Source organism: Triturus cristatus, chromosome 4_1 (genome assembly GCF_964204655.1).
Source record: "Triturus cristatus chromosome 4_1, aTriCri1.1, whole genome shotgun sequence".
NCBI lineage: Eukaryota > Metazoa > Chordata > Amphibia > Caudata > Salamandridae > Triturus > Triturus cristatus.
Genome location: NC_140585.1, coordinates 394,528,724 through 394,542,673, shown reverse-complemented (window position 1 = coordinate 394,542,673; position 13,950 = coordinate 394,528,724). Strand labels below are relative to the sequence as shown.

Below are 13,950 nucleotides of genomic sequence, written 5' to 3'. Positions count from 1 at the left end.
CAGTGCCACAATGTTGGAAACCAGCAGCATCAGTCCAAACATTGAAAGCGGGTAGAGAGAGAAGGGTGGGGAGGATGTAATCATAGAAAAGTAGGTTTGCATTCAGCGGCAGCCAGCATGGATCAGAGGTATGGAGGTGTGGGGCAGGAGTGGGGAAGGACTTGGTGGAAGCGGGTGTTAAAAAATAAAAGAAAAAGAGTACCTTTTTGCCGCATCCTTGCCGTGTCTCTCCTCCATAGTCCTTGCTCGCTGGCCTGAACAGGAACACACCCAGACTCTCAGTAAGCCAATCACAACGCTGCCTTAGCAGCGTTGTGATTGGTCTGAGTGCCGGGTTTCGGTGCTCAAACGCTGACTGGAAGCCTGGGCATGTTCTCCATGCAGGCTGTAATGCAGCCTGCATGGAGAACATGCGAAGTGCGCACAACTTTGCGCACTTAGGAGGGTTTCTACCACTCTTCCCCCCCCCCAACCCCTCCCGCAAAGCTGCAGAAGTAGGAGAAAATAAAATCCTACTAACACGAGTTATTATCATTGTATTTTCCCTTTATTTCTCTGCTAAACATCAGTGGGGCAACACTCCTCCGCTTTAGAGGAGGAGCCGACACTGCTTTCATTACATGATGTAAGATGGTTCACTTACAATATGACCATGAAGTCGGTGAATTAATTCATTAGGAGTGTAATTATGTGTTCACTAATGAGCCAGGTAGGCAGCTTATTACAGTGTAATCAGTGATAACTTTGCTTGCTGCTGAGAAATCTCAGTGGGTTGATTGTGAGTACCTATCCCTATCTGTAATACAATCTTTGTCCTTTTGGTGCTGAGTATTCTATGTATCTGTGAAATAAACAGTCCGTAGTCAAATATGTGCACTGCAGTTACAATAGTGCACCAACTATGGGACTAGTCTGAAAAAGTTTTAGAGATTACAGCCTTTTGAAGGACAACAATAATACAAACAGCAGCTCACACAAACTCAGAATATAAGCTCAGGAGTTTGCTTTACTGATCATTGCAATCATCTTTCTCTCTTTCCTTCCTCCCTTCCTCCTTTGCTCTCTTCATCCCTCCTCTCCTCTCCCTCCCTCCATCCTTCCATTCCTTCTTTCTTTGTTTTTTCCTTCATTCTTTCTTGCCTTCTTTCTGTTTTGCCTTCTTTCTCAAAAGCAAGAGGCTGGCAGCTCCTGCCAAACCGACTGGCTTTTTTTTTTAGGTCTATGTTAGCAAATAACTTTTAATTTTACTAAAATGATGTGCATATCATAGTTGCTTGTAGGTTTTTTCAGCCAGACTTCGTCCAATAGTCTGTGAATCTGTAATTTCAAATTTTTCCTCCACCAGCTCCAGCATGCCTCAAGGAGCAACGTGTCAACCAACTTCAGCAATTGGCTGAGTTCACTGTGAGATATGGCATGCTTCCCTTTAAGAAGGAGCACCTCCACACACAAAGTAGTTCCTTTCAGTGCCAGGGAGTACTATGGTAATGTCCTCTATCCCCATTGACAGCACCTCTCCTTCCACCATTTGCGAGCCCATTTTCCACCTTCCCTTTCACAGCCCTGCAAATCTGGGACACATTCACTGTGGGGTGTGGGGAGTTGTGTGTAAAGGATGGCATTCTGCACAGCACAAGGAGAGGCAGGACTTTGCGGCAGTCTGTTTTGCACTTGCCACTACTTGCTTTATTCAGTGATACTAATCAGTGTTTGTTTGTCTGTTGGCTAGTGCAGCCAAGGTTGCTACCTCTCCTTCCGCAGAAGGTAAGTGGAGTTTTGTGCATTGGTCGTTGCGGCTGACTTTGGGACGGACTGCGATATATAGTGAATAAGGAATTGGGAGTTACAACTATAGGAGTACGAGAAAATAGGCTACAAGTCCAAGATGGAGGTTCAGGCAGTTCTTGCCCAGCGACGGCCATGTTTGCATCAGGCACAGGGACGAACTCTCAGATAGTCATCAGATTGAGGTGAATATACGTGATCGATTCAGAGTGGGGGCCACACGCTGGATACAGTGTCGTACCATGTCGCTTCTAATACAAACGCGGCAATGTCCAATTTCAGTACGTCATACAAGAGGCTCTTTGTGAGGCTCTCGCCAAAGACAAAGAAAAGAAAAATAAACTCCCTGAATTGTTGCTAACCAATGCTTTCATTCCTGAGTGTCAATACTTGTACTCCAGTAGCGATGGAAGCAGCCAAAGCAATTAGAACATGTTAGCAGAACGGGGAGGATTGGATCCGTTCTTTCAGCTCGTGCTCTCCCTAAATTGAATCCATTATCTAAGATGAGTTTTTTTTTTCCCACAGATATTGTGAATCGAGATGTGAAAACTTTGCTCCGAGTTTTGTACAGCTTGTTCTCAAAATACAAATAAACATTTTAAAAGGAAGACGCCGCTCCTGAGATCACCTTCCTCTCACCAGTGTTGAGTGTGTTGTTGTTTTGAGAGGAAATCCTGTCCTGCTAACGAGCTTGGAGAGCTTCAAATTGTGGACGATAAGATAACGCTGTGCTTCAAATCCTGTCCGAAACCGATCATTACAGATCCTCAATGTGTGCATTTCAGAGGACCACAGCTGTAAGAGATGTGCAAATCTGAGGGGACGGGGAGGAGTAATTAGAAAACTTTGAACATCTAAAACAAAGCGATCAGTCCACGTCCCAGTGTCAAAGACCTCTCTAGGACCTGTGGCCATATCCGAGTCGCACCTGCATGGCTGGTCTGTGAAAGACTTGAGGTGGGTAACCCGGCATGGCGTCGGCCCTCACAATTGTAAAGTCGTGAGCCCTAAGCCCAAATACTTAGTAAGTAGTGACACAGACACAGTGTGTATGGTACGTAGAACTGGCCAGGCGCACGTGCACTTGGGCCCTTTTATTAACAGGCCCACATCACTTGTGACGTCTGGGTTGGATGGGTGTGGGGGTGGATGTATAGCCAGCCCTCAAAGGAGTGGCCAGTAAACTAGATTATAAGATTTGCAGCGTGACAATATATTGTGTGCCATTCCATGAAGCTTGACCTGCTCCGAAATTCGTTAGGAATGTTCTGCACTCTCTGCATGCCCTTTTATGGAATGATCATTAAGATATTAAAATCTGTTACAGTTTCAATAATATCTCTCAAAGATACATTTTGTACATATTTTGAGTCACAGATCTACAGAGCGTTCATCAATGCCACTGGTCACCAGACCGAACATCATGGTAAAACATTTCAAAATGTTCAATATGTGAATTATGGAATACCATTTGTATGAAATTCTATTATAATTTTTAAATCCAGATCCCCTTGCTACACAAGCCACGTGTCTCCCCTTTGCATGTCTAATTTCATGTTGTGTCTTCACATCATCTTGACCAGTATTGTCTGTTCTGTTCTTTTCTGCATGCGTTCACCCTGACGCTTCTTGCTTCTGAACGTAGGAGTAACCTGATGGACATATGCTTGTGCAGTGAAAAAAGGGAGCTTTCACGTACTCCTAAAACAAAGGTGACATCATTGTAGAAAAGGATCTACATCCTTTGTGCTTCCCCGGGTGAAGGGAGGAAGCTAACATGTTCAGTCTAGCAGATCTCAGATGTCTTGAAGGACAGCAGCATGGTAATTTATCCTTAGAAAACCAGGAGTCTTGCCAAACAGCAACACGTGTACTAAGCGAAAATATTTTAACGCCACCCATGTCTGGACTTGTGGCCTGGAGAGTGTCTTAATATGGTGGGACACAAGATCAGGTTTGCAGGTACACATCAAGAACAATGCTGCTGCCCTCTATAGAGACGGTGTTTACCTCACTTGATCTTTATGCAAAGAATGACCATAGTACAGATGTGAATTTAATTAAATATTTAATAATTGTCCCATTCTCCCATGGAAGAATGGAAGTGATCCTCCTTAATACTTTCAACTGAGAATGGCTAAGTGGAAATAAGAACCTTTAACTTAAAGTTCTCAATAAAGAACATTCCATCTTTGCAACTTTGTCTTGTACCTGCCCATCCATATTGTTGCTCACTACCACGCCTCTTTCTTTCCTTTTACTGTGTCCTCTTGCTCCATACCTCGAGTTATTTCTTCCTTGGCGGCTTTTGTTCAGAACAGACCACATTCTTCAACCACACAGATCTTTCAGGCAAAGATTTGGTATTCAGGGGTCTTATCAAACGCCACTGAGGTAAGCTCAACTTGGTACCCGGTATGCATTGTAGATTGAGCTACACATCCACTAGAGATGGTTGCAACTTGTGAGAACTCAGAGACACATAAGCCTCAAGTCCTTCTTCACTGTCCTGGGCCTCCGACATTGCAGGTAAGGTCACGCATGCTTGGATATGTTGCCGCAATTTACAAAATCACATTTGTATATTTTAATTCCAACACATTTATTAGGCTGTGTTGGTTACGGAAATAAGGGTAATGCCTTAAAGGGTATTCACAAATTTTCGAATTTTTGTTTTTTTACACACATTGTGCATCCCCAGAAGACAGTACTGTAACTTCTTGTATATAGAGCTTAATAAGCCTTAATGAGCTGTAAATTCATGGTGAAGGTCCTATTCCATGGAATGTTGAGAGAAGGAATTACGAAAATATTATGGAAGTAAAAAGAGAAATACATTAAAAGTTCATTTGCTTCTTAAACATGGCTGTATACTGGAGAATCTGCCATTGTGTTATTTAAGGTATGCAAGTAAAATTACAATTTATAGACAATCTATTGCCAACTGAATTTTTTTGTTACTCTCGTGAGATTAGTAACTTTACAAATATCAAATGCATGAATGTATTAATTTCTTTCTGAATGTTTCCAATTCTCAATGACTGCTTAATGGCGGTTCAATTTAAATGACACTAGTATTCAATCTCCAATCACCGTGCACAAATGTAACCCCTTTATGCTCAATGTCTGATCTTTTGAGATTATTCTGCAGCAGGAAGGGGCATCCATGTGCAGTGCCATCCTAATTCCTAAATTGGGCACTGTCTCTTAAGAGCTCGTAAAAGGACGGTTTCCTGAATGTTTTTGATTCTGAAATTGCTATTTCTGCAGTATTATGAGAGACTTTGCCTTACACTTTCTAACAAATTCCTTAAAAAAAGTGTAAGCTTTCTGGCCACTCTCAAAAGTATGAGGAAATGAAAACTCATGAACATCATGGCGGAAACAAGAGACACAGAGACATGAATCTTTTACAAATGAGTGATCAATGTGAAGAATGATACCTCCAGCAATAGTTGCAGATCCTCCAGGGGGGAACCGAGAGAGAGGCAGAATTGGACATCCGCCAATATACACTGGGTATCCCATTCCACCAGGCCCTTCGTGACCCTCGCCTGTCTCACTGGTCCAAATGAGACACTCTTATGATGTGACTACTATATCGGACCGTGGGCAAGTGTCTTTCTAAACATAATTAGATGTAGCTAGCAATCTCAACAACAGTTCATACTTTTCTATTTGCATTTCTTTAAAACTGTGTATTGCTCCTTCCTATGTGTTAAACTTGTCCATATCAAATGTTGGCTCAATTCTGTAAAAGAAAGACATTTTTCAGAGTTTATTGTTTTAATAGATGCCCTACATCATCATATCGCCATAAACCACAATGCGATACACATTAAAAAGAATAATTGAGTCTCTGAACAGACTGTATTCAATCACATTCACTGAGAATGAAGCAGCTTGCCAGAATTAAAAAAACAAACCATCATTTCGTTGTAATGACATTTATTTATCCTCTATGTAGCTTAAAATTAATCACGTACAGAATCACGGCTGCGTGTAATACTAATGGCATCCCGAGATATGTTCGTAATTACTGCAACAGTTGCATCCACTTCTAATAGAGACGGCAGTCATTGTGTAAGCTGATAACATAATCAAGAATAACTTTCAGGAAGGTCCTTAATTAGGCAATATGTTCCAGATTCATTTGTTATCATCCCACAGTCTTGCCTCTGGGTAATTGCAGCTGGAAATCAAGCAATGGAAGTGGAAGGGCTTTGGAGGCACAACGAGCTGTGCAGGATTACCAAACATACAGGGTTTGTTTGGGGTTTACATATCATACCTATGCTTGCCTTTTACCTGGGTGAGTAGAAAACCTGTTGTCGGGATTGCCTTGTTTCAATTTTCACCTTATAGTTGAACCTAAACCAGTGTTTAGGCACACCTCGGTGACATCTGTAGCGTTTTCTCCCGCTTATTTAGGGGACTAGCTCGTTTCATAATTTATTAGTAAAACCATAGGATGCATACCATTCAATCATAACATTAACAACTATTAATTTCTTAGATAATGTCCTCCCACTCATTAGATCAAATAGCTATTTAAAAAAGCTGAATTTGAAAAAATGCACATTTTCCTGTAGCGGAGCCCTCCCAGAGGATCATCAGCTCTAAACCCAGTGGACCCTAAATTCAAAAGCTCAAAATGTGGCGGCAGAAGCAAACAAAAACTGAGTTGTTTCCGAAAAGCTCTCAAAACTTGGCTTTTCAATAATTCAAACTAAGGACTCTGCCATTCACATCTTCCATGGATTATGATTTATCTCCAGAGCTATAGCGCCTAGACACCATAGGGTAGTAGTACGCTTATACATGGAAATTTCATTTGATTTCATTCATTTCATTTACAAGGTTTTCCGGGGCCCACTGGTTTACGCAGCTTCACTACCATCCCCTACGGCCTCTCCTCCCTTCTGCCTATGGCGAGGCCGTGGCTCCTCCCTGGCATCGGGTGTCAGGAGAAGGGAGGCATCGCTAGCTTATATTCAAGGAAATATACGTTTTAGAGCAGCGCCTTCATCTCAGTGCTGAGAAACACAGCCGCACCTACCACCGGATGGTGAAGGCGCAGTCCTAGCGCTAAGGCGCCAGTTACTAGGCGGCCACTTTTGAGGACGCTCCATGCTGGATGGTGGTGAGGCGCTTGAAGGATGTGGGAGCGTGCAGAGGACCCCATATGCCAATGTAAAGAGCACAGACAGGTGGATGAAGGCAAGGACCCACCATTCAGCATTCTACATTTGAACCCGTGCCAGTCAGGGCACTTTGTCTTTTGCTGGGCACCAGAAACACCTCCAGGCCCAGGTAGAAGTGGAAGCCACTGTCCCTGCTTCCAGGGTTCCCTCTAGTGGTTGCTACCCCAAAAGGGGGAGAGGGGCACAACCCTATTCTGATTGGTCTCAGCTCAGTTAAAGCCATTGCTCGCTGGTGGCATATTTAGTGGCCTCTGAACAAGTGTTTGAGCTCCCAGCTCAGACGCCGGTGGGTAGATATGTCATTCATTAAAAGGCAATTATGTGGTTGGTTCTTCTGGATAATTACAGTGTTATTATAGTCATCATAGAGACAAAGATGATATCCTCCATGTTGTGTTGTACTTGCACATCTGAAAGGATTTGCACTGCTCATCCCCAGTGCAAAATTCAAATTCAAGTTTATTAAAACTGTTCGATTAATTTAAATCGTTGGATCAAAGCATGCATCTTCCCAGACCTCCCAGTTAGCCATAAAACCCTCCATGCACAGTCTTTATATAATTGTTGCGCATATATTATATTATACCACCACTTCAGATCATTCAAATGATGCCAACAAGTTTCCAGGCCTCTTTCTAGAAGACCTGAAACCGGGTTCCCAAATTAAACGCATGCCAGCTTATGAAACCTTTCGTTAAAACTGCCCTATTCCTTTATTTCTCATGACCCACCCTGACAACGTGCATAGCCCGTCCAAGAGCTGCGTTCCCTCGATGACCCCATATAAGAGTGCTTAGGGCACCTCGATGAAGGTCCAATGTCCATCTTCCCCTCAGTGCCCATCTTCCTGTTCATTTGGGTTTATTGGAACAACTCGTCTTGATTCAAATAGTGCAAAACGATTCCCAGGCCGTGTATTTTAATGAACATACAACCCTGTTCGAAACCTACATTTAATAAACGGGGCCCCTACTAAGACCTTCAATTAAAATCGCACAATTCCCGTTATTGCACTCAACCCACCCTCATAAAGTGCTTGAACCACCCAGAATCTGTAGTCCCTATATAACCTTTTGGATACAATTGCACAGTTCCCATAATTGCACACATCCCACCCTCATAAAGTGCTTGACCGATCTGTAGGGCGTAGTTAACCCCACGGGAGAATATTTGATGCACCAAGATGGAAGTCCAGCGTCAGTCCGCAGCACTCTGGAAGGTGCTGCCTCCAGATCGCCAGCACTTAGGACTATTTCCAAACTAATGATTATTCTAGCTCTGCCTGACCCAGTACTTCTGCCTGTTTTACAGGACTTGCCACGGCGCCGTGACATTCCTTCGCGATGAGTGTCGCACTTTACAAAAAAGGAAAACAAATAAATACATCCGTATTCCTGACAGTGCATCTCTCGTGTCCCTTCGTCATGGCTGCAATGGCCGCCTGTTGCTGTAGGTTTGACACCGCCTTCATGCATAGTAGGAAACGGCCTGGATGCCCACAGGATTCATCTCCAGTGCAACACATGAATACTTCTTTTCATTTTTATGTATTTTTATTCATACCAGGAAAATTAGATTTCAATACAGGCTCAATGATGTGCAATGGTAGAAAAGAAAAGTAATTACAGACAATAATATGAAAGGTCACGTTCCTTAAATCCTAATGCAGAAAAATAAACATGTTTATTATGATCACGGAGATGCTAACGTTTAGCAAGTGATGGCCTGTATTTCACAATCTTAACGCCCAATTGCAGTTCCTCGTCGTCAGCCCCTGCAAGTGGAAGCATATGTCCAAATATTTGACTTACCGTCGTCTCTTGATGTAAGTCTCTTTCTTTCAAATACATGTTCGGTATCATCCTGAATTTCCTGTCCTGTCTTGTTAGAAGGACGTCACTATGACACCTGTTTGTCACCGAGGTCCTTGTATTGGCGCTGCCATAAACACACATTCCATAGAGTCTCTAGATGCCTTTCCTTCCGGATACCTCTAGATTCTACTCTACATCAGCAAAATTAGTGCGTGTATCCCTTGGATAGACATTTTAATGCAACTTTCCTGTAGTTATTCAACTGGTAGCACACAGAAAATGTATGGTCCAAGTAATTTATCTCCACATATCTGAAACATTCGTGTTTAGATTAATTTCAAAGTCCGCCTTTCTTGAACTTAAAAAGATTAATTTCAAAGTCCAACAGTGTAATAAAATTAAACTGTAGAAATAATTACACTTCATTGCTGCAGAAGAGCTTAGTGTTTCATGCATTAAATGCATTAAGGATCAGCTGTTCTCTTAATACCCTCACCAGGGTAGTTGGAGAATAGAAATTCAACTAGTTAAGGGTTTATATGAGGCTGCAGGCAGTGTCCCACTTGAATTGCTATAGCAGAGGCCTTGGAAATGTACTTTTTGTATTATGTGTAACTCACGCAATGTCTGGCAGATATTATATGTTGGGAAAATTGGGACCAGCAAGCTGTGGATTTTAAATTGCTATTTCTAGCTTGTTGTTGGTTGGGGGCTCAGAGTAATAGAGCAGCCTGACAAAATATTATATTGCACAATATTTTCAAATTATATACGAATGGAAAAACATTGTTTTCCTCTGACAAGGGCAGAGGATTATGAGAGCAGTCACAGCTTTACTCACATCAGGCTAAAATAATCTTGTGATATTGTAATATACAGAGACACTTAATAAAGGGACATTTTAACTAGGGGTTACTTTTGTAATGTGGTGTTCCGGCCAAATTCCGCCAGTCACAATGTGGCCAAATCTTTCCTGCGAGGCTCCAGAAATGAGAAAGCGAGTGAGGTTTTGCGTCCCCTAGTGCAATTTTCTAACCGGGGCAGTCGTGGGTGGTCTTAGTCAGAGGATTGCTTCTCGAGTAGATGTGCTGCCGCTTGAGTAGATTGTCTACTCGAGCGGCAGCATAATCAACTCGAATGGCCACCGCTGTTGTGTATCACATGGTGCAATTCGGGCTGATTTTTCAGCACTGCTCATGATACTGTCACTATATTGCAGCGCAACATGCACATTTTCCGCAAGTTGCGGAACTCAACAGAATCTTGCAGAATTTTTATGGAAATCCACGGAATTCCACAGAGGAAACTATGTGAGTTCTGCACACTCCCATTTTAATCTGTTTAAGAATTTACAAAAGATATTCTGAGAAATATATACTTTTAGTAATCTGTTGGACTTGGCCCTTTTTGCACGGTCATCCCTGAACTTTTTGTCTTCTTCCTGATATTTGTTCTGACCTGGTGTTGGTGGTTTTAGGACTCTGGGCACTTTATCACTGCTGTCCAGTGTAAAGTGCATGTGCTCTCTATGGTAAAAGGTGGTAAGCTTGGTCTACACTTGTTTGGCTAATTTAATTTACCTATCAGTCCCAAGTAATGTGGTATCTCATATACCCGGGGCCAGTAAATTAAATGCTACTGGTGGGCTTGCAGCGCTGATTGCGCCACCCACCAAAGTAGCCTTTTATACCTGTCTCAGGTCTCTGCCATTGCAGGGCCTGTGCGTGCAGTTTACTGCCACTGTGACGTGGCACATAAAGTGAGTGTCACGTCTGTGACTCCCCTTTTACTACATATCCGTCACTCCTAAGGTAGGCCCTAGCTAGCCCTATAGGGTGCATTGTAGGTAAAAGGTAGGACACGTGCCTTCACTGTGTGGCATGTCCTTGTTAAATGGTAGCGGCAGTTTCAGTCGATAATCTTTCAAGTATTTGCCCGGCGGTAATCGCCTCTCATACCACTCGATAATTTACCAATAAAAGAGGCAGGCGCCGGAGACTGGAAGGCAGGAAACAAAGTTTTATTCCGTCGGAGCAGAACACATCAGATCAGACAGCAAGGTATCGTCACGAGGTGCTCTAACTGCATCTCTGAGACCTGGTCTCTTATACACTGGTTTATTGCTTTATTACACACAGTATATTCTTGAGACTTCCTTGATGCCTGAAAGAACATCCCCTGAAGCCCCGGCTCAGATCCGATCCCACACATAGATACAGTAGAAGTTCCCACCCTACCCGCAGTGGGAGATGGCTATCGCGCAGCAGGGAATTCCGCTAATTCCCGGGGGTGTGTGCAACCGGCCGGGTCTCAGGGGGTAGGGGCTTTGATTCTACTGTAATCCCTTTGATGTGGGGTGTTTCCCTTACAGTAGGGGCAATAAACTGCATCCGCAGGGCTAGGCGATGGCCTGGGACCAGTTCAGACAATGGGGCGCAGAGGAAGGGGGTTATCAAAGGAGAGGCATGACCATGTATGGGTTGTCGGTCGGAAGTGGTTCCGTAGCAGGGTCGCGCAGAAGGAGAGGGTTTATGGCCTGTATGAGAGAGCGGGGGTGGCCAGCGCGCGGGGGATGCTTGCAGCGCCAGGGGAAAGCGCTGGCGGTCGAGAGTGAGCGGGGAGAGAGTGGGGTGCCTAAAATGGCGGCCGTGCATTCGCTGTGCGTGGCGCTGGGGAGAGGCAAGATGGCGCAGATAATGTTCAGTTTGCACGCTAAATTTCCACAGTCCTCCCTTTTAACATGTCTCGCCAGCTTGCCTAGTTTGGATCTATCCCCATAATACCCCGTACCTCCACCTCATTCAGAGCTTTCATCCGCTCAGTTTCAAAGTCCAAAGTCTTAGGGCAGATGCAGTTCATAAAAAGCGAACATAAAGGTGGCAGACACTGAATCCCCAAGCAACATCCACATAGTATCATGATTGGTATGAGGATGAATGAAAACAGCCTCCATCCCCAACCTTTAATAGCGTCCCAAAACCAACTCCCCAGTGACCATTCCTCTTGTTCTTGATGGACCTCTGTGGACAGTCTGTGGAGGTGTTCAATTGCTTTGTAGACTGAGGGTGAGTTATCCGGTACGTAGGTACAACAGCTGGACCCAATGATGCGGCATGCTCCTCCGCGGTCAGCCAGAACCACATCTAGAACAAGGCGGTTCTGGAGAGCCACCAGGCGGACGGCCTGAAGCTCAGCGGTGTTGTTGGCGAGGGCGCCAGCTGTAATGTTCATTGCTGTTTCGACTGCCTGGGTTAAGTGGCGGATGGCACGGCTGTTTGCCATCGGACCCCAGAGCGGAACAAGACCCTTTACTGCGTCCATGAACTGTGCTCTGGTGGAGTCGGTTTGTACAATGTCTTTGGCACGTTTCTGTCGGTGATGGTTTGCTGGAGCCACATACGTCGGAGGAAGGACAAAGGCGATGTAGCAGGTGCCTCCCCAACCTTTCGGGAGCCAGGTGTAGGCCTTAGTACCACACACGAAGTACATATTCGGGGAGGCAACAAAGGAAGGTGGGTCAACTGAGTCCAATGTTCGGGTGATGAGGCAGGAGCTGTGGCCCACCAGCTGTGCCCCCAGGCCTTCGAGGCATACAGATCCAGTGATGTTGATGACGGACAGGGCCACTGTTAGGGTGGCGGCCGTCCGTTTTCGGAGGTAAGAGAAGGTGGGTCTGGCTGGATTGTTGAACACTTGCATTTCAACTCGTTCTTTGGCAGGGATGTCCATGTGAAAGGAAGTGTTCGATCTCAGAGGGCAGAAGAGGGCGGAAGTTCTACCGGTTTTGTTCAGCCAGAACCCATGGTAGAAGTGTGACATGGTTCTGCCGGAAGTGGCATTGTCCTTGTAGCTCTCCTGCAGGAGGATCAGCCAGGCGAGGCAGGAACCATGGACAGAAAAAGGTGAAGGGATGAAAGGGATTGAGTGCCCAGTGGCATGTGGTAGCAATCCACAGATCCAGCAGTTAGTGGCGTTGGTGGCAAGATTGTGTTGGTGGAGTAACTGCACAAAAGAGTTATTCCAGAACTCCTTACGCCTTTCTCGGAGTTGGGGTGAAAGTGAGATCAGATGGTGTTCTTTCGTGGTGGTAGGTTGAACGGTAGTCAGCAATGTCTTATGAGCGGGTGTGCTCTCCTCCATGATCCAGAAGGTAACCACGAGGAGAAGGCAAAAGAGAAGGGAAATGAAAAGTGCTATTGTCTTAAAGCTGTGCATTCGGTCAGTCTTTGGGTTTTTGAAGTGGATCTTCGGACGTCCGGTTGCTTCCATCATCTTCATGTCGGGCGCTTCCATCACCTTCAAGAGACTCGGTAGCGGGCAGAACCACAGACTTTGTTTTAGTTTCTCTCCTGGTGGCCTTTGAGGTGACTAGGCTACCGTTCTGAGATTTCCACTTAGCCTGTGGTCTGCTTAGCCGAAGTTCTCTCCTTTCGTCGCAAGTTATACCCTTCTTTGGATGGCACAGTGGGATCGGGATATTCAATCAACTCAAGTGTCTCTGTATCCGGGCAGCGGCTCAGGGATGGTCGGTCTTTGTCCAGTAGTTCCTCTTGGGCGGTGATGTTGTCCGTGGTTGTCAGGGTCGGTGATACCTTCTTGCAGTGGTGTGCATGCAGCCAATTGCGTTTCCCCTCCACTCGAAGAGCTGTTCGGGTGGTGATCAGGACTTGCAGGGGGCCCGTCCACCGGGGCTCCAGACTCTTGGTGCGCTGGAAGTTACGCACTAAGACGAAGTCACCGGGTTGGATGTCGTGTCCCGGGCCCCTGGAAACATCGGGAATGGCGTGCAGCACCTGCTGATGGATAACAGACAATGTCTTAGTTAGGTTATACAAATAGTCAGACATGAGGACGTCCGGGACGTCGTGGATGGATGATGGTTTTGGTGCAGTCCAAAGGTTCATGGGCCGCCCAAAGACGACCTCGTAGGGGGTTAAGTGGTGTTTGGTGGGGGTGGAACGCATTGATAGCAATGCTAGTGGGAGAGCGTCTGGCCATCTTAGTCCTGTGGTGGCGACTATTTTTGCTATCTTAAGCTTCAATGTGGCATTGTGTCGCTCAACCAGGCCTGCAGATTGGGGATGGAAGACCGCATGGAACTTCTGTTTTACACCCAACCCTTTTAAGATGAGTTGGATAACTTC

General features: G+C 45.0%; 1 protein-coding gene across 2 annotated transcripts in view; it reads left to right on the top strand.

Moving 5' to 3' along the window:
* Positions 1-4,721, top strand: part of PARVG (parvin gamma) — a 282,942-nt gene extending 278,221 nt beyond the window's left edge. For both annotated transcript variants that reach the window (XM_085652454.1, XM_085652453.1), the window contains one exon: positions 2,314-4,721. In XM_085652454.1, coding sequence (XP_085508580.1) covers positions 2,314-2,322 — 9 coding nt within the window. In that variant the 3' untranslated portion in view covers positions 2,323-4,721. The remainder of the gene's footprint in view (positions 1-2,313) is intronic.
* The last annotated feature ends 9,229 nt before the right edge of the window (positions 4,722-13,950 follow it).